The 25,026-nt window shown below is 55.0% G+C and overlaps 3 protein-coding genes and 1 long non-coding RNA gene across 5 annotated transcripts; 1 reads left to right on the top strand and 3 right to left on the bottom strand.

Moving 5' to 3' along the window:
• Positions 1–17: 17 nt before the first annotated feature.
• ASH2L (ASH2 like, histone lysine methyltransferase complex subunit) lies at positions 18–9,450 on the bottom strand. Its single transcript, XM_062621017.1, has 16 exons — positions 9,313–9,450; positions 9,168–9,237; positions 7,085–7,230; positions 6,349–6,437; positions 6,089–6,183; positions 5,873–5,968; positions 5,589–5,684; positions 5,299–5,374; positions 3,329–3,422; positions 2,615–2,832; positions 2,256–2,423; positions 1,757–1,950; positions 1,384–1,476; positions 945–1,043; positions 610–669; positions 18–206 (listed from the first exon to the last, which is right to left on the bottom strand). The coding sequence occupies exons 1-16, from the start codon at positions 9,447–9,449 to the stop codon at positions 99–101; spliced, it is 1,839 nt and encodes a 612-aa protein (XP_062477001.1). The 5' UTR covers position 9,450; the 3' UTR covers positions 18–98.
• Positions 9,451–10,851: 1,401 nt separating this feature from the next.
• NODAL (nodal growth differentiation factor) lies at positions 10,852–13,085 on the top strand. The gene is made up of 3 exons (XM_062621061.1): positions 10,852–11,145; positions 11,737–12,473; positions 12,565–13,085. Exons 1-3 carry the CDS (start codon positions 10,929–10,931, stop codon positions 12,715–12,717), a joined length of 1,107 nt encoding a protein of 368 aa, XP_062477045.1. The 5' UTR covers positions 10,852–10,928; the 3' UTR covers positions 12,718–13,085.
• Positions 12,913–13,597, bottom strand: LOC134164872 (uncharacterized). The gene is made up of 3 exons (XR_009965298.1): positions 13,516–13,597; positions 13,280–13,309; positions 12,913–13,039 (listed from the first exon to the last, which is right to left on the bottom strand). It is a non-coding gene; the product is annotated as an uncharacterized LOC134164872 (long non-coding RNA).
• A 6,246-nt stretch (positions 13,598–19,843) lies between these two features.
• EIF4EBP1 (eukaryotic translation initiation factor 4E binding protein 1) lies at positions 19,844–24,623 on the bottom strand. 2 transcript variants are annotated; one of them, XM_062621015.1, is made up of 3 exons: positions 24,441–24,623; positions 21,315–21,485; positions 19,844–20,243 (listed from the first exon to the last, which is right to left on the bottom strand). In XM_062621015.1, exons 1-3 carry the CDS (start codon positions 24,586–24,588, stop codon positions 20,209–20,211), a joined length of 354 nt encoding a protein of 117 aa, XP_062476999.1. In that variant the 5' UTR covers positions 24,589–24,623; the 3' UTR covers positions 19,844–20,208. The 2 variants fall into 2 exon arrangements, with proteins under 2 accessions (XP_062476999.1, XP_062477000.1); XM_062621016.1 differs by having other exon boundaries at positions 19,844–20,240.
• Between the last annotated feature and the right edge of the window lie 403 nt (positions 24,624–25,026).

The raw sequence follows: 25,026 nt of genomic DNA, 5'->3' as shown, positions 1-25,026 counted from the left end.
GAGCTGTGTTGGCTTCAGCTCTGAGTGATGCATGAATAAAACCCACTTGCTGGAGCCCCACGGTGTGCTTGGTGTTAGCACTGTGCTGCCTGCTTGCCTTATGGCTCCCAGGGTGGGCTCCGTCTCCCATCCACTTCTGTCTCCACGTGATAGAGCACATCCGCCAGCGTGTGCTCCACAACGGCGCCCCAACCCATGTCACTCATCTGCAAAGGGAAGGAAAGACAGGCTCAGGATAAGGAGGGGGTTATCCCATCGTAGAGCAGCATTCCAGGGCTGTTTCCCTCCTCAAACGCTCGTGGTAGTGGTGGGGAAAGGTTCAAGTGTTTCCTCAACCAAGAGAAGCGGCTAACACAGGCATGAACAGGGGCTTTACGACCTGTCAAGAGGAACAAACCTTAACTAAATAGCCTAACAAATCACTCAGCACTTACCCATTTATAAATACAATCCTTTTGGCTCTCCTGGCTGAGGCCAAGGACTGAAGAGGACAGATACAGGCTTGGTATAAATCACCTCCCACCAGCACGATGCTCGCACCCACCTTGTGTTTAAAGAGGGTGAGGTGGTGACAAAGTGTGAGGGTATAAAGCTTCAGTCAGTACTTACTGGCCTGTAAGTGATGTCTCGGGGTGGATACTTGAAATATGGCCCAAAGTTTATAGAAACCTGAGGAAGACACATCTGGCATTAGATCAACAGGCAAAATGCTTTAGGCTTCAGTCCCCATCCCCTCCTCCTCCTGCAAGACCATGGAACAAGCTGCCCTGGCATGGAAAACTCAGCACTTGGATAAAGTCCCATCAGCAATGTTATCCCAGAGCTGCTCACTAAACTCATTCCCTGATTTCCTCTTTATGTGCTCGCCCTGCTCCCAGCGTGCCCACGCTCTGGGCATTACTAAAACCATGCTGGGAATCGCCTTGCAATGATCTGCTACTTACAGTGCAGCCTTTGTACAAAGAAATAGCAGGAAAATAGACTCCTTCAAAGATGTCTTTAAAGGCAACTCCTTGGCTGACACCATTCTTGAAGAAGATGATCTGAAAAGAAAGATGAAGAGGGGGATTTTTCCATCCATGCCAACTTCAGGAGCTACAAAGCAAGCTTCAAGAGGCAGCTTCACCTACGCCCTCCCCTTTACCTGAAGCCAATCACTTCAGTGCCAGCAGTAGCATCACAAGCAAAGGGTGCAGCTGGTTTGCTAAATTCCCTTTTATTGTTGCTCTAATAAAAGCATTCTTGGTTCTGATGAAGACCCAGTGCTCAGCCTCCCTTTGTGCTCATTAAATGCAAGCAATTAATACACACACTAAGCCCCTCTTAGCAAGTTCTCTGCTCTTCCTGAAGCTCTGCATCCTCCCCTACCAGCATTTAACTGACCTGGCTTCCAGGTGCTTGCTTCAGGCTCTTCTCTGCTTTGTCCACAAAGTCCTTCTCTTCAAAGTACAGGTAGCTTTTGAACTTGATGAGGGCCTGAAAGAGCAGAAAACATCCCCTTCAGAAGGGAATCAGAACAACTGCTACCTTTAGTGACACATTAAAGACCTACAGGAGCCCTGCTCTGGGCCAGGCATGCCTGTGGGGTCACAGGAGAGCGATTCACACATCCCAAGTATCTGAGAGCCAGGAGGGCAGCAGGAGATCAAACAAGAGGTGGGCAATCTCCCTCAGCAGCCCACATAAAGTCCCCCTTGACCCCTCTGCCATGAACCACAGGTTAACGTTTAATCCCATTGTGAATTCCACACCTCACCTTATCTTTGTAAGTGTCAGGCAGGGATTTGGCAGTCTCAGTATCTTCTGGAAGACTGATGTAAAATCCCAGTATATCCCCCTGCCCATAGCCAGATGAATAGTGTTTCCCTATGGACTGGTGAAACTTGGTTCCCTTCTTGCTGCGCCAGGAGTAACTGAACTTGTCATATCCCAGAGGTGCCTGGAGGTTCCCTGTGGAAGCCAACAGGAACATCACACCCTGTAGCAGGAGCACCGCTGTGGGTCCCAATTCAAGTTTTGGGGGCAGTAATTACATCCAGTTAACAAATACAGCTCCCCTTAGCACAGACACATCAACTACAGCACGCAAAGTGTACAGGATCCACCTGTACTGCAGCTCTGCACTGTTTAGATCACCCAGAAAGAGTTTCCCCTTAAGAAAAGCAGTGAATAAACAGCCAAGCTGATGCCTTACCCCCCTCAGGTCTACGTTACTGGGGAAAGACATACAGGAACTAGTTGGTGGAACTCTTTACCTAATGGCTGTGACCAGCCCAGTCGGGCAGCAGTGTCTGGAGGCATCTCATCCATGGATATTTCAAAGTACCAGGCTCCTTTCCTCACTCCATGCGAGGCTCGTACCATGGAATAACCCTTCTCCCCGATAACAGTCAGTCTGTCATCCGAGATCTTTAACTGAGGAGCTGTGGGAGGGAAGAGCTGATGTGTGAGCTCTGATGTGCAGAGGAAGGCAAAGGAAGAGCAGAAGTGGATTTAAGGTTTACACCTCAAAGCAATGACACCTCAAGCATCAATAAGCACTCAAGTGAGGTGATAGAAGATGCCCCCCACCACCACCACCAAGGCCCACTTATACAACCTGCAAGCCTTGTACCTCGGTCGTGCAGTGCTAGGAGCACCCGTTCGTAGAGGCAGGCTCTGTAGAGGTCCCCAGGAATTGGCTTCCCTGCCCAACAGTCCAGCTCCAGCTTTTCCGGGTCAGGAGCATGGGGGTCAGGCTCTGCCAGGATGTATCGATACCCATCCTTATTGAAGGGGTGCTCCAAGGGGTAACCGTGGGGTGGCAAGCGCTGGGCGGAAAACAGCGGATCACTGCGGAACACAAAGGCTCACGTTGGCATCTCATGGTGGCTCCAGTTCAGTCCCAGGACAAACCCAACCATTCCTGCAGCACTGCCAAGGCCATCACTAACCCACAGCATTGAGGGCCTGTTCCAGTGCCTGAGCACCCTTTCAGGGAATAAACTTCTCCTCATCTCCATCTAAACCTCCCCTGGTGCAGCTTGAGGCCCTTTCCTCTTGTCCTACCACTTGTTCCTTGGGAGAAGAGATCAACCCCACCTCACTCCATCCTCCTGTCAGGCAGTTGTAGAGAGCAATAAGGTCCCCCCCCGAGCCTTCTTTTCTCCAGACTGAATCCCCTCAGGTCCCTCAGCCATTCCTCATAGGGCGTATTCTCCATCATCAGCTTTGCTGCCCTTCTCTGGACCCAAAGCAGCATCTTAAGGCACCAAAAGCCAAGCTGTGCCTCTGACCAGCACTGAGGGGACCCTCAGTGTTGTGCCCCAGCACCATTTTCCCCTCTTACCTCCTGGTTTTCTTGGCCGTTCCTGTGGTCCCTCCATCCTGCTGCTTGCGCTTCGCTCCCCGGCCCTTCCCGCTGCCTCCCGCGGCGATTCCCCCTGGGCACCACCAAGCACAGCACAGTCAAGGGAGACGTGATGGGACAGAGCCCGTGAGCACAGAACCTCCACTGACACAAAGGGGCAGAAGCAGCCCAATTGCAAGCAGTTCACGAGCTCAAAAGCCTCCTACAGTGAGCCAAATCCAGCACTTCCATGGAGCTTCCAGTCCGCTCCTGAAGTGGCCCAATGCAAAGTGGAAGCTGAGTGAGATTTTATCAAGAGCTCAAGTTTTTAAGGTGAGAATCCAGAACCTTTTCTGTCTGGGATCCACTTCCCAAGCATTATTATTTGCTTTCATGGAGATCCCAGGCACAGTTCACATTGATTGCTGTGACGGCAGCAGAAACCCAACCTACAGCACACACTGCCTGATCAGGAAACAAAGCCATCACCCCCCTGCCACACTGTGCTGGAGAAACCCTCTGACACCAGAGTGCAATAAGCACTTAACATCCAAATTCCCATCTATAAAACAGAAAACACTTCAGCTGATTGAAAATGAAAAGCAGGAGGTGTTTCTCTTCAGTATGACCCAAGTCAGGGCTGTGCTTGATGCGGCTTCTCTTCTACTCCACTTGCATTTATGAGTAATGATTGATTGCTGTAATTCACACTGGTACATGTTCACATTTCACCAAACCACTGTCAGTTTAACGTATTAACAGGCTATATTGTAAATGCATTTTATCAGCACGCTGCAAAACAGACTGCTACTGATTCACACTGCACTGTAGAAAGACACCTTTACAAACCACACGCTGTGCTGGAGCTAAAAACACAGCCAGCTCTTAGCTTATCAGCACTCCCCTTGGGCTGGAAGGGATTCAAATCAATGAGGGAACAGCATATTCTGCACGACCGTGACATGATCTCAGCTGCACTGGCTGGTTTGACTGCAGACATTGAGGCTCTCCTGTTTGTCATCATGCCTTTGCCTCTCCCGGTACCATCCCAGCTCCTGGATGCACATCACTTGTTGTGGCATTAGGGTTTAAAACTACAGTAGCAGGTCAAATCATGCACAGGGAAAAGAGAGAAGTGAAAATGAAGCTTTCAAGCAGTCAAGTGGGGCAGAATATGAGCATTCAAAGCTTCTACCTGCTAAAAGACTACCAGGGGAAACTGTTGGGTTGTACTACAGGGTTACTGCAATCATATCAGGGCACGCTTGGGCTTTATGATTGACTTTAGCTTCTAAAAGAAGGGAGCAAAAAACGCTTTGCAAAGGATAATACTTAAGGTTTAGAAGCTGAAAGGTAAAATATTCACCTCCCATAGAGGCTCCACCTGCAAGAAGAGAAGCGGCACCACAGGTTTGTCAAGCTTCCAGGTATTAGACCAAAACCAACCCAAGACAAGGCAGCCTCAGATATCTATAACCCTGTTTTAGAAAGCCCAGACTACCTCCTGTGAGGCAACAAATGAATATAGATGAATATAGGCTGAATACAGAACACTGTAGCCTTGTGCACAAGGAAGTCTCAGCAGCAGTTAGCATCACTGCAGTAAGATGACCCCAGGTAAGATGCAAGCAGTGCTTAGAAGGAATAACATGTACCTTCCCCAACTACTTTCAGATCTGAGAGTGAGGGCATCTGAGTAACACAAGTAGGTGAATCAATATCCTTATGGAATAAAACTGACTGATTTAGCTGGCCACCAGGAAGGAAGAAGTTGAGCCTTCACAAGGAGGTAACATTAACCTACCCCTGTGGAAAGGCACAGTGAGAGTGGCTGAATGCTTTGAGTGCAATAAGCATAACCTCAGTTCACAGCACAGGTTTAACTGCAGCATCTCAAGTGACCCCCAGCTATAGGACTGGGCAAACACAGTTTAGGCCCAGGGATTCAAAAGCCTGACCGAAGAACTTGCCATTTAAGCTTCCACTTGTGGACACGGCGTTGTTCTGTTTCTGGTTATCATATGCAGGACCAATATTGGCAAGATCCTGAAAGAGAGAAAAGAAATCCAATGGGATTGGATTTGAGTGGTAAAACTCAATCTTACCACTCAAAACCCACCTGCAGGTGCTGGGGTATCCCAACACAGGCTCAGAATGTGACTTGGGTAGGCTTTACTCATTAGGTGACCAGCAAAAAGAGCCCCCACACCTTCCTCCCACCTCCCCACTGCACACTTTCCTTCCATCACCAACCACATACTTGGTCTAGAAGGCCAAACTTGGGGTAATCTTCTTCTGGGTCTTTACTCCCTGGGTCTGGATGCTCCTTCACCAAGAAGACATCTCTCTCTTTACACTATAAAAGAGGAGGAGTTTAAGTTACACAGAGAAGGCTCACACCAAGTTCATTAAGAGGTGTTTAAATCATGGTATTTATTAGTATGTGTGTTAATTATGGATGAAACATTAGAATCTTCACCCTTTAGCTCTGGTGGCAGCAAACACAGGCACTGCTCACCCAAAACCCTGCACAGATTTACTTACCATGGTCTTGACAATATTATTAGGCCAAGTCATCTTCCCAGGTCTCTGACGTGTCGTCATGCACTCCCAATACTTATCAATAAATGGGATAATATCCTGGAAAACAGACAAGCAAACAGACCCTTTAACAGTGGCTGTGAGCCTCTCCCAGTGTCGGAGCATCCCTGAAATCCCAGCTCAGGTCAAAGCTGTGCTGCTTTCCGGGACAAGCCTCACCTTATCTTTGGAGAACATGGTTTTTGGGTGCTCGTCCTGGGTCCTCGACTGCCATGTCAAGTTGGCCAGAGCACTAAGGCACATTTCCTTGAGATCTAAACCAAAAAAGCACAGCAGAGCTGGAATTGGGTTGGGAAAAGCAAACACCCACCTACAGACCATGGGGTCCTGGTCATTTTTGGGCAGCTTCAGCAGAGCTTTCCCCTGTGTTCAGCTCCAACAAAGCCTCCAGGCTTAGCTTGCACCGAATGCATGCTTACTTGCTTGTTTTCTTAAGAAATAGGTGTTCCCACTGTGATGGCAAACGTTGCAATGGAAGCTGTAGTTGGTCATGAAAGGCAGGCAGGAGCTGGAAAAGAGCAGGCTGTTGGTCAGCAATCAGATACTGGTAAGATATTCCTTATTCTTTACTATAGAGGGTTATAAACTCAATTATCCCAGGTTAATTCTTCTCTCACAGGTTGAAGGATGCTCTCATCAACGGAGGTTGCCCATGGGCATCAAGAAAAGCCACAAAGCTCTGGAAGGCCACTCAAGCTCAGTGGCCACTCGCTTTAGAGAAGCCCTGACATTCAGCCAGCAGAACAAGAGGCAACAAAGGCAGCTCTGCACAAGGAGCATCATCTGAGCCCTTAAAACTGCAGCTGGAAGCCCAGAGAACGTTTTAGGGGCAAAATACGCTCCCAAAAGTGATGTTTTTAGGAAGTCTCATATGGGTTAAGGAAAGAAAACTGAATTTACTGCTCGTTTATAGAGACTGGGGGGGTTTTTTGGTGACACCCATTGAGAACGGCTGTGAAAGCCCCCCTTGATTTTAGAGCATCATTCCCAGACCCCCCCCAGCCCTGAGCTCTGCAGGCCCAACTGCACAAACCCTCCCTGCAGCACTGTCAGGAAGCTGCTGTTTCCAACCCACAGCCGCTTCCCTGTGTCCTTGGAGCAGGGTCCTTGGGCCCCGAGAGCCCCAGCACCCGGCGCCAAGGCGAGCTTACGCACGTGGTGTCAATGCCAAAGGTGTCCGCCGTGAACCACTTGGTGCAGATCCCGCACTGCAGCTCGATCTCCCCCAGCTGCCGCCCGTTCTCTTCATCCACGGAGCCTGCTTGAGCATCCAGGACTTCCGAGCTGTCCCCTGCAGCCTCCTGCAAGCAGAGAGCAGCACAACGGGCGCCTGGCTTAAAGCCTACAGCAGCCTTTTTGGGGCAGGGAGCTGGCAGGACAGGACTGAGAGGGAATAATCTGGTTCCCCTCTACTTTGTATTGCTTTGGAGTGTCCATTAGAGGCAGTCGGGGAGGGGGAGGGTTTCCTTTCCAGCAGAAAACTGGAAGCGGGGCTGTCAGGATGGAAAATCCCTTTGGAATATGTTTGGATTTTGGTTTTCAGCAACTTCCTGCATCTTTATCTTTCCGCTGACTCCAATGATGGAAAACTGGTGCTGATGAGGCCCAATAGGATCCCAATGAGGATGCTAATGAGTTCCAATAGGATCCCAATGAGAATGCTGATGAGGCCCAACCGAATCCCAGTCAGGATGCTGATGAGTACCAATAGGATCCCAGTGACGATGCTGATGAGACCCAATAGGATCCCAAACAGGATGCTGATGAGTTCCAATAGGATCCCAAACAGGATGCTGATGAGGCCCAATAGGATCCCAGTGAGGCCCAACAGGATCCCAATAAGGATGCCGATGAGATCCAATAGGATCCCCAAAAGGATGCTGATGAGGCCCAATAGTATCCCAATGAGGCCCAACAGGACCCCAATAAGGATGCTGATGAGTATCAATAGGATCGCAATGAGGCCCAACAAGATCCCAATGAGGATGCTGATGAGGCCCAATAGGATCCAAATGAGTCCCAACAGGATCCCAATAGGATGCCAATGAGCCCGAACAGGATCCCAATAGGATGCCAATGAGTCCCAATAGGATGCCAATGAGTCCCAACAGGATCCCAATGAGCCCCAACAGGATCCCAATAGGATGCCAATGAGCCCCAACAGGATCCCAATAGGACACCAATGAGCCCCAACAGGATCCCAATGGGATCCCAATGAGCCCCAACAGGGTCCCAATGAGCCCCAACAGGGTCCCAATAGGATGCCAATGAGCCCCAACAGGATCCCAATAAGGATGCCAATGAGCCCCAACAGGATTCCAGTGAGGATGCTGATGAGACCCAATAGGATCCAAATGAGTCCCAACAGGATGCCAATGAGCCCCAACAGGGTCCCAATAGGATGCCAATGAGCCCCGACAGGATCCCAATGAGCCCCAACAGGATCCCAATAGGATGCCAATGAGTCCCAACAGGATCCCAATGAGCCCCAACAGGATCCCAATAGGATGCCAATGAGCCCCAACAGGATCCCAATAGGACACCAATGAGCCCCAACAGGATCCCAATGGGATCCCAATGAGCCCCAACAGGGTCCCAATGAGCCCCAACAGGGTCCCAATGAGCCCCAACAGGGTCCCAATAGGATGCCAATGAGCCCCAACAGGATCCCAATAAGGATGCCAATGAGCCCCAACAGGATCCCAGTGAGAATGCTGATGAGACCCAACAGGATCCAAATGAGTCCCAACAGGATGCCAATGAGCCCCAACAGGATCCCAATAGGATGCCAATGAGCCCCAACAGGATCCCAATAGGATGCCAATGAGCCCCAACAGGATCCCAATAGGATGCCAATGAGCCCCAACAGGATCCCAATGAGCCCCAACAGGGTCCCAATAGGATGCCAATGAGCCCCAACAGGATCCCAATGAGCCCCAACAGGATCCCAATAGGATGCCAATGAGCCCCGACAGGATCCCAGTGAGGATGCCGACGAGTCCCCCCCACCAGACATTAACACTGACACAGGAACGCTTTCCCAGCGGACACCTCCCTGCCCTCTCCGCACACCCGCTGTCCCCACACCTTCCCCACGACCCCTGCAGGCACCATCCCGCTCCCAACCACATCCTTTGGGATAACGCCCTGCTGCTAAAGGGGGACGGGGGGGGGCGGAAGCAGAAGAAGACCCGGACCCCCCCGAGCCGCTGCTCCCAAGCCCCCATCCCGCCCCTACCAGCGGGTCCTTCCCGTTGCCGGACTCGGTCTCCAGCGCCGCGGTGCCATCGGCCAGGGCGGCTTCCCCGCTGCGGGGGCACAGAGCGGGGTTAGCGGGGACGGGACACAAGGGGAGCACCGGAGCGGGGGGGGGAATCACGCACCCGGTGTCGGGGCCGGCGCTGCCCGGTTCCGGCGGGGCCGGGGGCTCCGTGGAGGGAGGCGCCGGCTCCGGGCCCGGCTCCGGGCCCTCGGCAGCGGCAACCGCGGGTACGGAGGTAGCAGCCGGGGCTGCCGCCATCTTGGCCAACTCTCGCGAGAAGAGGGAGTGTGGGGGGGTGTTCTCGCGAGATCTGACGCTTCAAAGGGCAATGGGACGGTGGGGCCCACAAAGGGAGGAGGAGCAGCGCCACCTGCCGGGAAGGGGACGGCGGGGGCGTGACGTCATGCTGCATGGGTGTGACGTCATCAAGGCACACACTGGGAGGGGGCTTGGTTTGAGGGGGTACCCAAATGAGATGGGGGGTCTCAATGGGATGGGATGGGCAATGGGGGCCCCGGTACCCAAATGAGATGGGGGGTCTCAATGGGATGGGATGGGCAATGGGGGCCTCGGTAGCCAAATGAGATGGGGGGGTCTCAATGGGATGGGATGGGCAATGGGGGTCCTGGTACCCAAATGAGATGGGGGTACCAATGGGATGGGATGGGCAATGGGAGCCCCAGTACCCAAAGGAGATGGGGGTGTCTCGATGGGATGGGATGGGCAATGGGGGTCCTGGTACCCAAATGAGATGGGGGTACCAATGGGATGGGATGGGCAATGGGAGCCCCAGTACCCAAAGGAGATGGGGGTGTCTCGATGGGATGGGATGGGCAATGGGGGCCTCGGTAGCCAAATGAGATGGGGGGGTCTCAATGGGATGGGATGGGCAATGGGGGCCCTGGTACCCAAATGAGATGGGGGTGTCTCGATGGGATGGGATGGGCAATGGGGGCCTCGGTAGCCAAATGAGATGGGGGGTACCAATGGGATGGGATGGGCAATGGGGGCCCCGGTAGCCAAATGAGATGGGGGGGTCTCAATGGGATGGGATGGGCAATGGGGGCCCCGGTAGCAAACTGAGATGGGGGAGTCTCAATGGGAGGGGATGGGCAATGAGGGCCTCTGATCCTGTTCTTACACCCAGGGTCCTGCCCCAGACAGCGCTGGGAGAGGGGGAGAGCAAGAGCTGGACAGAGCTCCTGCATGGACCGGGCTGGGGCAGGGCCTGGGATGATGCCCACAGGTACCCCCTTGTCCCAGTCCCCGCAGGGCAATGGAGTGGGTGCATCCCCCGGCAGGACAGGACTGGGAATGCTGAGCTGGTGAGGGGGACCGAGGAGGGATGGATGGGTGGGTGGATGGATGGATGGATGGATGGATGGATGGATGGATGGATGGATGGGTGGATGGATGGATGGATGGATGGATGGATGGGTGGATGAATGGGTGGATGGGTGGATGGATGGATGGATGGATGGAGAGAGGGATGGGGAGAGCAAGTGATGGGGATATGGAGGGATGAGGCTGGAGGCAGGCAGGGAAGGATGGAGAGAAAAAGGAAGGGAGAAAGGGAGGAACAGGAGAGATGGAAATGGGGAGGGACAGCTTGGGGGGGGGGTGGAGGGGAGGGGGGATGGAGATAGGGACAGAGGGACGGGGAGAGGAGGGGAGGGGGCCGGGGCGGCGCTCGGGGCCGCGGTACAAATAGAGCGGCTGCGGGTGGCCCCTGCAGCCATGCGGGTCCCGCTGCGCTCCGCACCCGCGCTGGTGCTCTGCGTCCTCGCCCTGCTCCGCCTCGGCTGCGCCCAAACCCGCGCAGCGCTCGGGGCACCCACCCGCGCACCCGCCCGCGCCCCGCCGCGCTGCCCCGCGCTGATGCTGCAGCTCCTCCGCTCACCTCCCGCCCCGCTCCGCGCCGCAGCCGCCGCTGCTCTCAGCCTCTCCCCGCACGGTGAGTGGGGCCGCGGCCCCGGACATCCCTATCCCGGCAACAGCTCCATCCCCGAGCATCCCCATCCCGGCACCGGCACTGTCCCGAGCATCCCCATCCCGGCACCGGCATCGTTCCGGGCATCCCTGTCCCGGGATCCGCACTGTCCCGAACATCCCTGTCCCGGGACCGGCACCATCCCGAGCATCCCCGTCCCAGGATCCGCACCGTCCCTGAGCATCCCTGTTCCCAGGACCTGCACGGTCCTCGGGATCCGCACCATCCCTGTGCGTCCCTGTCCTGGGACTGGTACCGTTCCTGGCCATCCCCGTCCCAGGATCCGCACTGTCCCGGCCACCCCTGTTCCCAGGACCTGCACGGTCCCCGGGATCTGCACCGTCCCTGAGCATCCCTGTTCCCAACACCAGCACCATCCCGAGCATCCTTATCCCCAGGACCGGCACTCAGGACCGGCACTGTCCCCGAGCATCCCTATTGCGGGTATCCCGGTCCATGCCCTCCCACGGTGCCGAAGCATCCCTGTCTCTCCCCGGCGCCGGTGCTCTCGGGTTGGATCCCGGGGTCCCCTCACCGTGCCTCTTGGCTTTGCAGGCTCGGTGCAGAGCGGCTCCCGCTGGGCGCTCTCCTTCGATATGTCCTCGCTGTCCAGCAGCCAGGAGGTGAATCTGGCCGAGCTCCGCATCCTCCTGCCCCGGCTCTCCCCAGCCCACAACGTGTCCCTGGACATCTACCACAGCCAACGGTGCCGGGGGGCCGGTTCCTGCCCACACCAGCTCCTCCTGGGCTCCGTGTCTGGCAGCCCCTCTTCCATCCAGGCCCCTTGGAAAGTGTTTGAGGTCACCACGCTGCTCCGCTCCTGGCTGCACCAAGACGCAGCCCCTGGGTACCACACGGGAACGGAGCAGTGGGATGCGGGTGCTCCAGACGCCTGGAGCGATGCCGGCCACGGGGATGTGATGGACAGAGCCCTGCTGCTCGTGTTCTCCAAGGATAAATCACCGGGAGACCACAGCCTCATCAGGACAGCGGAGACCTCCAAGCACGTCATGCGGGAGAGCAGCAACCAGGGCAGCGTCCCAGGGATGCGCCGGCATCGCCGCACCAAGAAGGAGAAGCAAAGGATCAAAGGGAGCGATGCTGGTGCTGCCGTCGCGGCTGAGGAGGGCAGGCCCCTGTGCAGGAGGGTGGATATGATGGTGGACTTCGAGCAGACGGGCTGGGGGAGCTGGATTGTGTACCCCAAGAAGTACAACGCGTACCGGTGCGAAGGGCAGTGCCCATCGCCCGTGGATGAGACCTTCAAGCCCACCAACCACGCGTACATACAGGTAAGAGGGGTTGCATCCTGCCCCCCCCAGACCTCAGCCCCATTGCAAGGGGCAGGGGGTGATGCTTTGCCTTTGCTGTGTCTCCCCACAGAGTTTGCTGCAGCTCTACAAGCCCAACCATGTGCCCTGCCCCGTGTGCTCCCCGGTCAGGATGAGTCCCCTCTCCATGCTCTACTATGAGAAGGGGGAAATCGTCGTCCGCCACCACGAGGACATGATCATCGAGGAGTGTGGCTGCAACTGAGGCTCATCCCCTCTGCAAGGGGCACGGCTCTGCCCTGGAAGCATCCCCAAGGACCCAACACACGGAGCGGGGTGCCTATGGAGCGGGTTGGGGAAGCTCTGGCTGTGCCAGAGGAGGAGCGGGGTGTGCGGATGGCCACGTGCATGGATGGAGCCAGGCTCCGCATGGGAAGGGCCGTCAGACACCTCCCTGCAGCACCAGGGTGCTGGGTGCCCGGTGCTGGGTTATCCATGTGCCAGGGCTGGTGCTGCTCCGCAGGCGCAGGGATGGACCCGTGGAGCAAGGCTCCTTCTGACACAACAGGAATCGCAGTGGTGGGACACTGCATACACCATCATACACCATCATACACCCATCATACACTGCATACACCATCATACACCATCATACACCATCATACACCATCACACACCATCATACACCATCACACACCATCATACACCCATCATACACTGCATACACCATCACACACCATCATACACCATCATACACCATCATACACCATCATACACCCATCATACACTGCATACACCATCACACACCATCATAGACCATCATACACTGACATACACCATCATACACCATCATACACCTATTATACACCATCATACACCGACATACACCCATCATACACTGACAAACACCATCATACACCATCACACACCATCTTACACCATCATACTCCAACATACACCCATCATACACCATCACATACCAACATACACCCATCATACACCATCACACACCATCACACACCATCACACACCCATAATACACCCATCATACACCATCACACACCATCATACACCCATCATACACCATCACACACCATCATACACCCATCATACACCATCACACACCATCACACACCATCACACACCATTATACACCCATCATACACCATCACACACCCATTATACACTCCCCTGGACCATACAGGGAGTGATGCTAAAGTTGGCCCCAGGGCTCCTGCATCCCTCTCCAGAGCATCATCCATTCACTGGGAGCCAGAGAGGGATTTGCACAGGCAATGAGGTGGGTCTGAGCCCCCCACCCCGGCTCACACAGCTGCTTTCCCCTCTCAGTGTGTGCAGAAGGGGCGGTACTGAGAGGGTTGGATGATCCATCAATAAATTATACCCATTGAAAATACCTGGTGGTAAATGATGCAAAGGGGCGTGAAAGATGCTCAACAGGAAGGTTCACGTGAGATAACAAAGATGCTCTCACCCTGATGGGGAGAGCAAGCACGGAAGCACCTGCAGGCACCGAAGAGGGGGGATAAAGGGGGTTTTCCACCTGTATTTATCCCTTGGGGATAAGCGGAAGGGGAATGTTCTCTAACAGCCATGCAGGCAGCTCTCCTTTGGGTGATGGGGCCGGCAGCTGGAGCAGGAGAGCTCCAGCCCCACAGGATGCTCATTGCCCCCTACATGCCAGCCCTGGGGGGCAGCAAGGGTCAGGTTCCCAAGCTCATCCCATTGCAGCCCTGGCTGTGGGTCTGGGCTCTCCCAGGCTCCCCCAGCCATAGATGGGGACATGGTAAATGCATGGGGGCCCAGTGCCATGGGGACCCAGTGCCATGGGGACCCAGTGCCATAGGGACACAGTGCCATGGGGATCCAGTGTCAGTGCTATAAGGACACTCTGTTAGGGACACCCAGTGCCATGGGGACCCAGTGCCATAGGGACACAGTGCCATGGGGATCCAGTGTCACGAGGACCCACTGCTATAAGGACACTCTGTTACGGGGTCCCAGTGTCATATGGACCCAGTGCCATGGGATCCCAGGGCCATAGGGACACAGTGCCACGGGGACTCACTGCTATAAGGACACTCTGCCATGGGGACCCAGTGCCATAGGGACATGGTGCCATAGGGATGCACTGCCATAGGGTCCCAGTGCCATGGGGACACACTGCCATGGGGACCCACTGCCATAGGGACACACTGCCATAGGGACACACTGCCATAGGGTCCCAGTGCCATGGGGACACACTGCCATAGGGATGCACTGCCATGGGGTCCCAGTGCCATGGGGACACACTGCCATGGGGACCCACTGCCATAGGGACACACTGCCATGGGGACACACTGCCATAGGGTCCCAGTGCCATAGGGACGCACTGCCATAGGGTCCCACTGCCATAGGGACACACTGCCATAGGGACACACTGCCATAGGGTCCCAGTGCCATGGGGACACACTGCCATAGGGATGCACTGCCATGGGGACACACTGCCATGGGGACGCACTGCCATAGGGACACACTGCCATGGGGACGCACTGCCATGGGGACACACTGCCATAGGGACGCACTGCCATGGGGACGCACTGCCATGGGGACACACTGCCATAGGGACGCACTGCCATGGGGACGCACTGCCATGGGGACGCACTGCCATGGGGACGCACTGCCATGGGGACACACTGCCATAGGGATGCACTGCCATGGGGACACACTGCCATGGGGACACACTGCCATAGGGACACACTGCCATGGGGTCCCAGTGCCATGGGGACACACTGCCATAGGGACACACTGCCATAGGGACGCACTGCCATGGGGACACACTGCCATAGGGACGCACTGCCATGGGGACACACTGCCATGGGGTCCCAGTGCCGTGAGGTCCCAGCGCCCTGCCTGCAGCCAGCACAGCGGAGGGCACGGTGGGAGCGCACGGGCAGGGGCAGGCCGGGGCCATCCCCATCCCTCCCCTCCTTGCCCCAGCAGCTCCACTCCACATCCCAAGCCCAGCCTGATTATCCCCAATCCACATCCCAGCCGGCGGATAAACAAAGCGCGTCTGGGCCCCGCAGCCCAGGCAGACCCGCCCCTGGCTCCCTACACATCCCGACAGCGTTCACACTGCCACCAGCCCCTCATTAGAGGGTCATTTGCAGGGGCTGTCAAGCCGTGTGTGGGGCTAACCCCTGGCAGGAGGCAGCTGCACCCAGAAACCCGGGAATGGGGGCTCCGGAGGGGAGTAAATCCGAGCGGTTTTGCCTTTTTCCTCTATGGATTTGCTACTGGAGGCTTCGCCCCCCCAGCCCTTTCGCCCTCCTCCAGCTCTATCTTTGCCATCTCTGCCCCTCCATCAAGCAGCGGGTTCAGAGGTTGTTGTAGGGCAGGGAGAGGCCCGTTCCCAGTGGGAAAATAAAGGCTGAGATTCCAGGGCTGTAAGGAAAACATCAAAGCGGGGATGCTGGTGATGATAAAGCTGTGCTTAAAGCAGGGCCAGCCCGGCTTGGGCTGGGAAGCATGGATCTAATCTCGGAGCAGGGTGATGCTGCGCAGCTCTGCTCCTGCCCCAATACACAAACAGGGACATGGAGCTGGCTCCCAGTGCCTCAAGGGGCTACGGGAAACCTGGAGATGGGCTGTGGACAAGGGATGCAGGGACAGGACAAGGGGAATGGCTTGAACCTGATAGAAGGGAGACTGGGATTCAGACAGGGATTGGAGCATCCTGCTCTAGTGGAAGGTGTCCCTGCCCATGGGGAGCTGGATGAGCTTTAAGCTCCCTTCCAACCCATTCCATTCCATGGCTCTGTTTCTGGCACTCCAAGCCTGGCTAAACCACACCACTCACACTAAGAGGCTGAGGAGCTGCCTTTGCCATGGGCTGAGCATGGGGATTGCCAGGAGGAGGGGATGCAGCCGTGTGTGTGGCTGCTGTGCACAGCTGGGATGCTCCAGGGAGGTCCGAGGGGACAAGTGTTGGCTTTATCCTGACATTTCCCATCCCTGCCCCTTTTTGTCTCGTGCAGGGCGCCCGCATCCTGCTCCGCATCCCGGGGTGAACAATACCTGACCCTGGGCCCCATTTGTACACACGGGCTTTTGATAAGCCCTTGGGTCTGCTTGGTCATGCTTGTTCCTTCTGTGTCCAGAGCAAACTGTGCCTATGCTCCACCCTGATCATGTGCTGCTGCTCCTCCAAGGCACAGGATACAGGCAAGGCTCCATCCTTCCCATGCCAGCACATAGGGATGCTGAAGCTAAACCACCTCCAGGAGGGCAATGAGATGCTCCCCTACTCGAGGGCTTTCAGCAGCAAAACCCCATGGAGAAACTGGTGGAAAACCCCATGGAGAAACTGGTACAAAACCCCATGGAGAAACTGGTACAAAACCCCATGGAGAAACTGGTGCAAAACCCCAGTGAGAAACTGGTACAAAACCCCATGGAGAAACTGGTGCAAAACCCCATGGAGAAACTGGTACAAACCCCATGGAGAAACTGGTGCAAAACCCCATGGAGAAACTGGTGCAAAACCCAGCAACAGACCCACCATAGAGAGATATGGGTCCAAACCCACCTGGGATGAAGGATAAGGAACGGGAGCAGGGGATGCTGAGACCCCACACCAAGAGAACTTCAAGGCACCGGCTTGGGGACAAATTGCACCCAGGTTCACACGTTCACAGCTTCCCTTTGCCCCCAGCACCGCAGCCCCAGGGCCCTGCTGGGCCCCCCTTGGTGCTTCTCAGGGTGCTCATCCTCCTTTGGAATTATCGGCTCTGAATTGCTGTCGGAGGCACCTGGTGCTTTGATGCTGCCCCAGATCTACATAAGCCACAGATACCGATGCAAAGGCACGGGTAAAATACTTCACACTTCCAGCACTTGTTATCCCGAGCGTTGGGTGGGAGGGAATGGGATTTGAAAGCATTACTGGCAATAGCTGACAAGCCAAACAAGCCAAGCAGATGCTTTGGTACCTGATACAAGGCTCCCAATCATGCCCTGGCCATTGCGGGTCAGAAACTCACAGCAAGGCTGAAACCGGCTTGTTCCACCCCAGGATGGGCAGCCCAGCAGGTACCAGCATCGTGTCCCCATCCCACCTTCACCATTGGGTAACACAGCAGGACTGAAACCAGCTTGTTCCACCCCAGGATGGGCAGCCCAGTGGGTACCAGCATTGTGTCCCCATCCCACCGTCACCATTGGGTACTAGAGCAGGACTGAAACCAGCTTGTTCCACCCCAGCATGGGCAGCCCAGTGGGTACCAGCATCGTGTCCCCATCCCACCATCACCATTGGGTAACACAGCAGGACTGAAACCAGCTTGTTCCACCCCAGGATGGGCAGCCCAGTGGGTACCAGCATCGTGTCCCCATCCCACCGTCACCATTGGGTACTAGAGCAGGACTGAAACCAGCTTGTTCCACCCCGGCATGGGCAGCCCAGTGGGTACCAGCATCGTGTCCCCATCCCACCATCACCATTGGGTAACACAGCAGGACTGAAACCAGCTTGTTCCACCCCAGGATGGGCAGCCCAGTGGGTACCAGCATCGTGTCCCCATCTCACCATCACCATTGGGTACTACAGCAGGACTGAAACCAGCTTGTTCCACCCCAGCATGGGCAGCCCAGAGGGTACCAGCATTGTGTCCCCATCTCACCATCACCATTGGGTACTACAGCAGGACTGAAACCAGCTTGTTCCACCCCAGCATGGGCAGCCCAGAGGGTACCAGCATTGTGTCCCCATCTCACCATCACCATTGGGTACTACAGCAGGACTGAAACCAGCTTGTTCCACCCCAGGATGGGCAGCCCAGCGGGTACCAGCATCGTGTCCCCATCCCACCGTCACCACTGGGTACTACAGCAGGACCTTGCCCAGTGGGTACCAGGTCTCAGAGCATCCCATCATAAGGACAAGCAGCAAACTGCACCTTAACTCTTTTCAGTGCTCTGAAAGTGGATAAAGTGGGTGTCACAGTTGGGGGAAGGTACTTCAGGAAGGGTAAAAGCCCATCCTTTCCCAATGAAACCCATTCACTAAGGATAACATCAGGACAACTCTTCCATGCTCGAGCGACCATCACATTTTGGTTAGGATAGAGCAAGAAAACGTAGCCCCAGCACTGAAAACAAACTCAAATCACTGCAAACATTAAGTCTGTTATATTTGCCTTCCCAAAAGTGACCGGCTTGGGATGAACTCCTGTTAATGCAGTTTAAACCCAAATCTGCTGCTTCCCAAGGAACGGGAGCTGGAAGTCGCTGCGATGGGCAGGACCCATCAGCCCCGCAGCAATCTCTAGCCCCATTTCCATGCCCAGCCATGAATGCAGCAGCCCCAGCAGCGATCACAGCTCCTCCCTCCTCATAACCAAACCCCAGCTGGAGTTGCAAGCCCGATAACGCAGCACCCGAGGGCAACCCATCCCAATGGGTTCCCATTAAGGTTTCAGAGAAAGGGCTTCATCTTATCTGCAAGAAAGGCAAGTTTTATCGGCAGCAATTGCTTTGTCTCAGCTTCTTCTGTTCCTCATTAGTAAAGGCTTGCGTGTCATGATGCCACAACCGAGCTTAATTAGCAGGTATTTAAATGCTATCGGCACAGACACTCCTTGTCCTTTAGGAAGTCTGAAGTTCAAGCCCTGGCTTCATCTGCAATTCCCCTCTTGGGATGCCTCCATCACCAGCAGATGCCATCACTGTAAGGCAGCCATGCAGCACTGTTAGAGGCTGCTCCAAGCACAGTTATTAAACCACATGGAGAACAAAAGCACTTGCTTGGGATGCCCAAATTGAACACTCCCACAGTAAAATCATTGTCTCAGATGAGCATTCTCCTCTCCAAACCAAGCAGGTTTATTCCCAGCTTCCCACTTCAACTCTCTCTTCCCCCCCCCAAGCCTTAATCCTACTGTAAGAAGGAGAAACAAGTGCAAACCAGCAATAAAGTTCCAAGGTGGACCAAGACCCCAGCAGAAAACCATCGTGAAGCTCACACCCGTGTGCTGGAAGAGCTCCAGCATTCCAGGAAGCAGGAATGGCAGCACAGGAGGTGAAGGCTCAGTTTGTGCCCTAGGAGAAGGCAGCTTGGAAGCAGAACCCCCCAATGAAACCGATTTCAAGCGCTTCCATCTGCATCCTGAGCCCTGGAGGGTGAGCACAGAACCACCCCAATGCACACAAACCCCCTGCACTGATTACACAGGGGACACACAGAGCTCCTTTGCCAAGAGACCTTGAGGCATCTCAGCTTTGCAGGGCAAAGCAGTAGCACAGTGCTCAGCTGAGGCTGTACTGATGGCTTTCCCCCCCAGCAGGGTGGCAATTCCTTGCTGGAAGGGATAAAGGACAAGGAAATGGGGTTTATTGCGTCCCCCTCCATAGCAGGAGGCTCCAAGTGATGTTTATTTCTCCCTTGTATTGCATTTCTGTACCTTTGACAGTATGAAAATGATTAACAAAAGCAGGAAACTGGAAACAAAACCATTGAGAGCATCTCCTCTGGCACTCTAAGGCCCGTCATCAGCAGGGGCTGCGCTTGCGCATTGGCACCCATAGGGAGGCTGAGGCTCCATCCTTGTGACACACATTCCAAAGGGAATAAACTGCCTTTCCCGGGAAGCAGGAAGGCACTCAAGGCATCGGCTACTGTTAAGCCTGGCTGGTGGCAATCCTCAAGACAAGGTCCTGGTGCTTCACTGGATAAAGCACTCCCAGGGCACGTGCTTTAGATGTCCATGTCAAACTGCTCTTCCTCACCTGCTGAGAGGAAGAAAAACCACCAATGAGTCCTCAAAGCTTCACTTTAGATACCAAAACCATGACTGAATACAAAAACTATGACTGAAGGAACAGCTCTGCTTCAGGAAGAGGGCAACTTGGACCCAAAATCACCACTCAGCCATCAAGTTTGAGAGGAAAACCATCGTGTACAAGCAAAATGGAAGCTCTGCCTGTAGAGGGGATCTTGCACACAGAGGCAGCAAAGATGCCCTTTAAGTAGTTCATTTCTACTCTGCATATCCTTGTGAAAAGCAATGTAAAGGATAACAATCACTGGTACAAGCATCTGTGACCAAGATGCAAAAGCACATTCCATACTTGCTGTGTACCCAGGCTGTTGGACAAGATGCCAGAGTGAGCAGCAATGATGCTCCATGGCAGCAGGTGGGAACTGGATGAGCTTAAGGTCCTTTCCAACCCAACCCATTCTATGATTGCTCAAGAGCAATATTCATCGGTGTTGCTGCTGCAGAGCCTTCATTTGAGTGCTGATGTGCACAAAGGGGCAGACAAACTCTGGTCTCCTGCAGACTAACCTCCACCTTGCTCTCATGCACCCCTGCAAGCTTCTGCTGAAGCCACAGTGATGGGTACATGGAACAAACAGCGACACAGCAGGTATTGGAGGCTGGCTGCATAAATGGACCTCTCTCATACAGCTTGGTGTCAAAACCAGGCAGAAGCGATTTCCAGCTCAGGTTGATCCTAAAAACCCTGAGCAAATCCTACTGGGAATTGGTATCTAAGCTTAAAACTGCAAAGGAGCTGCAAACCAGGCTGGATAAAGAGAGGCAGCAGCAGCTGCTCCCATTGATCCATCGCTGCTCCAGCAGCATCATGAAGTGCTTATAACAAATACCATCCAAAAAGTCACAATCCCGGGGCCACAGGAGAACCTAAGCCATGAGAACCTCATCACCTGGGAGCACCAAGCACATGGATTCGAGCAGAGGCTCTCAGGGACCACTCTCATAGGGAATCCTGGCTCCATTCCCTGCGTGAGCTCTGGAGCCAGCGCTGCAGCCCACCGGTGCCTGTGCACGCACTGACCTGCGCTCGCTTTCTCCTCACAGTTTTGGACATGGTTGCTCTCAATCTTCAACTCCTCCACGTTTGGGCTTGTAACGCCTGGAATGTCGGGAAGGTCGGAGGGAGGCGTTTTGGCAACGGGGGAATTGCGGCATTCCATCAGGAACTTACGGTCGTAAATCATCCTGGTACCTGGGGGTGGAGACAAGAACACTGTTGGTGCTCTGCACAGGGTACAGCTGCGGGGGTGAAGCCACCTTTAGAGTTATTTAGCCCTTACTCTGTTCATTTTATGCTACCTTCGAGCAAGCCACGTGCTGTTAACACTGTGTTTGCTATGGTGTGAATCAGGCACCTGAGGAATAGCTAATGCTGCAGAGAGAACACAACCCCAAACCCCACAGTGCACGCAACAGATCCATCCCCTTCCACCTCCACGCCACAGCAGCGCCCAAAGGAAATGGGAGCAAACTGAATTTAGCTCCTGCTCAGCAGCATCGCAGGCATTTGAGGTGTCAAAGGCTGGGCATTGCAGACACAAGCACACACGAGGCAGGATGCGGCACTGCCTCCCCATCACTGCCCAGGGGTCTGGTTTTGGGTACCAGGCATTCAAGGCTTTGACACAGGCAGTGGTTAGTGTCTGTTTCCATGGGTCTCCCTGCCCTGTGTAGAACAAGCCAGCTCCAGTGCATTACTTGGAGCCTCCACATGGATTTCTAGGAACACAGCTGGACTGAACAGCCTGTTCCCTATAAAGGAATTGCACTGGAAGATGCTCAAAAGCCACACACAGAAAAGGGAGCCCTCCAAACCAACCTCAGCCTTAACCCATGAAGCCCTGGAGAGCGATTCCTTCTTCAGCAGGAAGAAGCCTGCAAATTCCCTGGATCAAGGCCAGGCTGCTCTGCTCCTGTTCCAGCCAGAGGGAAAAGCAGCTTCTCCTTGGGCACTCCCTAAGAAGCATTAACTACAAGTACACAAGCACAGGCAAACAACTTCCTTTAACATCCGTCCCGGAACATGAAACTCACTGGGGTTTGAGGCATGGCTATAACTGGGTCTCAGGAATGAGATCCCAAGACGCTGAAACCCTTTTCACTCCATGGCTTTTGAGCTGCTTCCTTAGATCCAAAGGCAGGGCTGACCCAGCACGGACCTGTGCTGCAGCACTGGAGAAGGCAGGCAGCCAGGCTGGGAGCTGTGGGAGAGAACAGGGCTTCCCAGCTCATGGATAGAGGATCAGGAACACAGCTCAGGAGCTTCCACGTTCATGTTCCACCTTTTCAATAGCCTCCAGTCAGAGAGCACTGGCCCCAAGCCCTTTTTCCATCACTCACATCCCCAGTGCTGCCCGCAGGCAAAGGGATGACTGCAGGGACCACAATCCTCAGTTCCCCTCTGAAATCAGGCACAACAAACTCAGGTTGCTTCTTTCTTCTGATCCTTCATGTTTAACCTCCTGCTTTGGAGGAGGTTAAGGCTTTGAATGGGCTGCACACATGGAACGTTTGGCAAAGGACCCAAACCGAGTGCTTCCGAAGCAGGAGATGGTTCTTACGTCAGGCTTATGTGCAAAGCAGCAACGCAAAGCATTCAGCGAGCAGAAAACAGATGAAGAGAGGAAGCAAGAGGTTCAGCACGCTTGCAAGTGACACTTTGGAGCCTGAACGTGGGGCGTTTGGTGTGAAACGCATTGATAAGGTTCCCATGAGGGCTCCTCCAGACTACACAAGATAAGGTTTGAACCATGCCTCCTCTTGGCACCCAAGCAGGCACCTGCAGGCAAACAGGCAGCAGCACACTCTGTCCCCAAACAGCACCACAGTCACGGGAGTGCTGGGGACGTGCCAGCTGCACACACCCCAGGCCGGCAAACAGGGCTTGTGCTTCTCCTCCTGCTCCAGGCATCCGTTGCCTCCCCAGAGACACATGAGAACCCTCGGGCTCGTTATGCTGCACGCTGTTAATTGCTCATTTCTGCTCTGTTAATGAATAGAGCCGAGGAAGTCGCTCTCCATCGCCCACTGTAATTACTGCAAGTGCTATTGAAGTGCTCCAGCCACTCGCTGCTTTCAAGGAGAGAATACACGGCAACAGCAACACAAGAACTTCAGTTGCTTCTCTTCACAAACCCCAAGTGAGTCAGAAGCATCATTTCCCCCTTCCCTCTGCACGTTAACCCCTGGAACCCTGCTTGCTGGACACCACAAGGTGAAGAAAGCATCCTCCATCCCCTCCCATCCAGTCTGCTCTTTTGGCCGGGGTTCAGGCACATCATTCCCTGCTCTCATTGAAGGGGGAATTCTTAGAGGTATGGAAAGGCTCCGCTCAAAGCAGCGATCAGTGGAAGCACAGGGAGCTGGAAACACACACAACTGACCCAGAGCCATCAGCTGGATGGGGCCTGGAAGCCAAACCCTTAAACACAAAAGCTTTCAGATGGAGGAGCCCTTTATGTTATCTCCCTGCTGCAGCACGCGGAGACACACGAGGTGCAGTGAGATAAATGGGGACCATGCATGCTGCAGCCCTCCTTTGCTGTCTCCATCCCAAAGAGGTTCGTTGTACTGGGTTGAAGATGAAATCCATACAGGATCCCACTGCTGGCAGTGACACAGGGCTGCACAGCACCGGTACCAAGGGTAGAGGGGAGGGACACGATGTATTCCTGCGGCAGTGCGTTTCCAGAAGGGAGATAAAGGAATAAAGCAAGGAATATAAGGGTTTACTTATGCCAAAGGAAACAGCAAACGTTAGGGGTTAGAATGAACCTGGAGGAAACACGGGTTTGCTCCCAGGAGCAGCACCCATAGCCTCGTATCTCAGCACAGGCACCCAGGGGATGCTGCCCCACCACAACAGAAGGTGGGGACCCCCCCCTCTCCCCAAACCCCTTTGTTCCTATTCACAGCACACACCAAGCACCCAGGGACCAGCAAGATGGGAACCCCCAGCACCAAATGAGCCCCGCAGGGCCAGCACCCACAGCGCTGCTGCCTGGGGGACCCCATAAAGCCCCAATCCCCACGCTCTCCCCCCCCCCCAACCCCATACCCTGAGGAAGAGCCCCCCCAAACCACACCAGGTCCTCCCCATCCATCCCCATCCCGATCAAGGAGCCGTCCGCTTCCTTCCGCCGCTCACCGCCCGGCGTGGTCCCGAACACGGTGCCCCCCGGCGTGGTGCTGTAGTCGCCGGGCGGCAGCGGGGCTCCGTCGGGTAGAGCCAAGCACTTGCCGGGGGTCGGGATATCGCGACTCGGCGTCTGGCCCTGGCAACAGCGGCCCGACATGACGTCAGCACCGCGACCGGGACCGGGACACGCCGTTACCGCCCCGCTGGTATCTTCCGGTCCCCGACACGGGCGGGGTAAGGGGCGGGGTTTATTTGAGGGGCGTGGCTTATGCAATTAAGGGGCGTGGTTTATCGGGACAGCGCACGCCGGGTCCTAGTGCCCCTCGGTTCCCCCCCAGCGCCACTGCCCCCGGCCCCATATGGTGCAGCCAGCGCCCCACGGGGATGCTGACAGCGCTGCCCCGGTCACTGTTTCCCCCATAAGGACCACCCCCGCCCCAGCTTGCCCCATGCAGCTCAGGTGGCCGCTGCGGTGGGTCCCGGTGGTCCCCGTGTGAATCCTGCGGGACAGATGTCAGCCCGCCCGTCCGTCCCAAATGGCTCTGCCACCTCCGGGGGGGGGGGACGGGACACGGGAGGCAGCAAACGGGGATGG

The sequence above is a fragment of the Pezoporus occidentalis genome, unplaced genomic scaffold (assembly GCF_034315485.1).
Source record: "Pezoporus occidentalis ecotype Australia unplaced genomic scaffold, CSIRO_AGI_Poc_V1 ctg226, whole genome shotgun sequence".
In the NCBI taxonomy this organism is placed as follows: Eukaryota; Metazoa; Chordata; class Aves; order Psittaciformes; family Psittacidae; genus Pezoporus; species Pezoporus occidentalis.
This window is presented reverse-complemented; position numbering and strand designations above follow the sequence as displayed.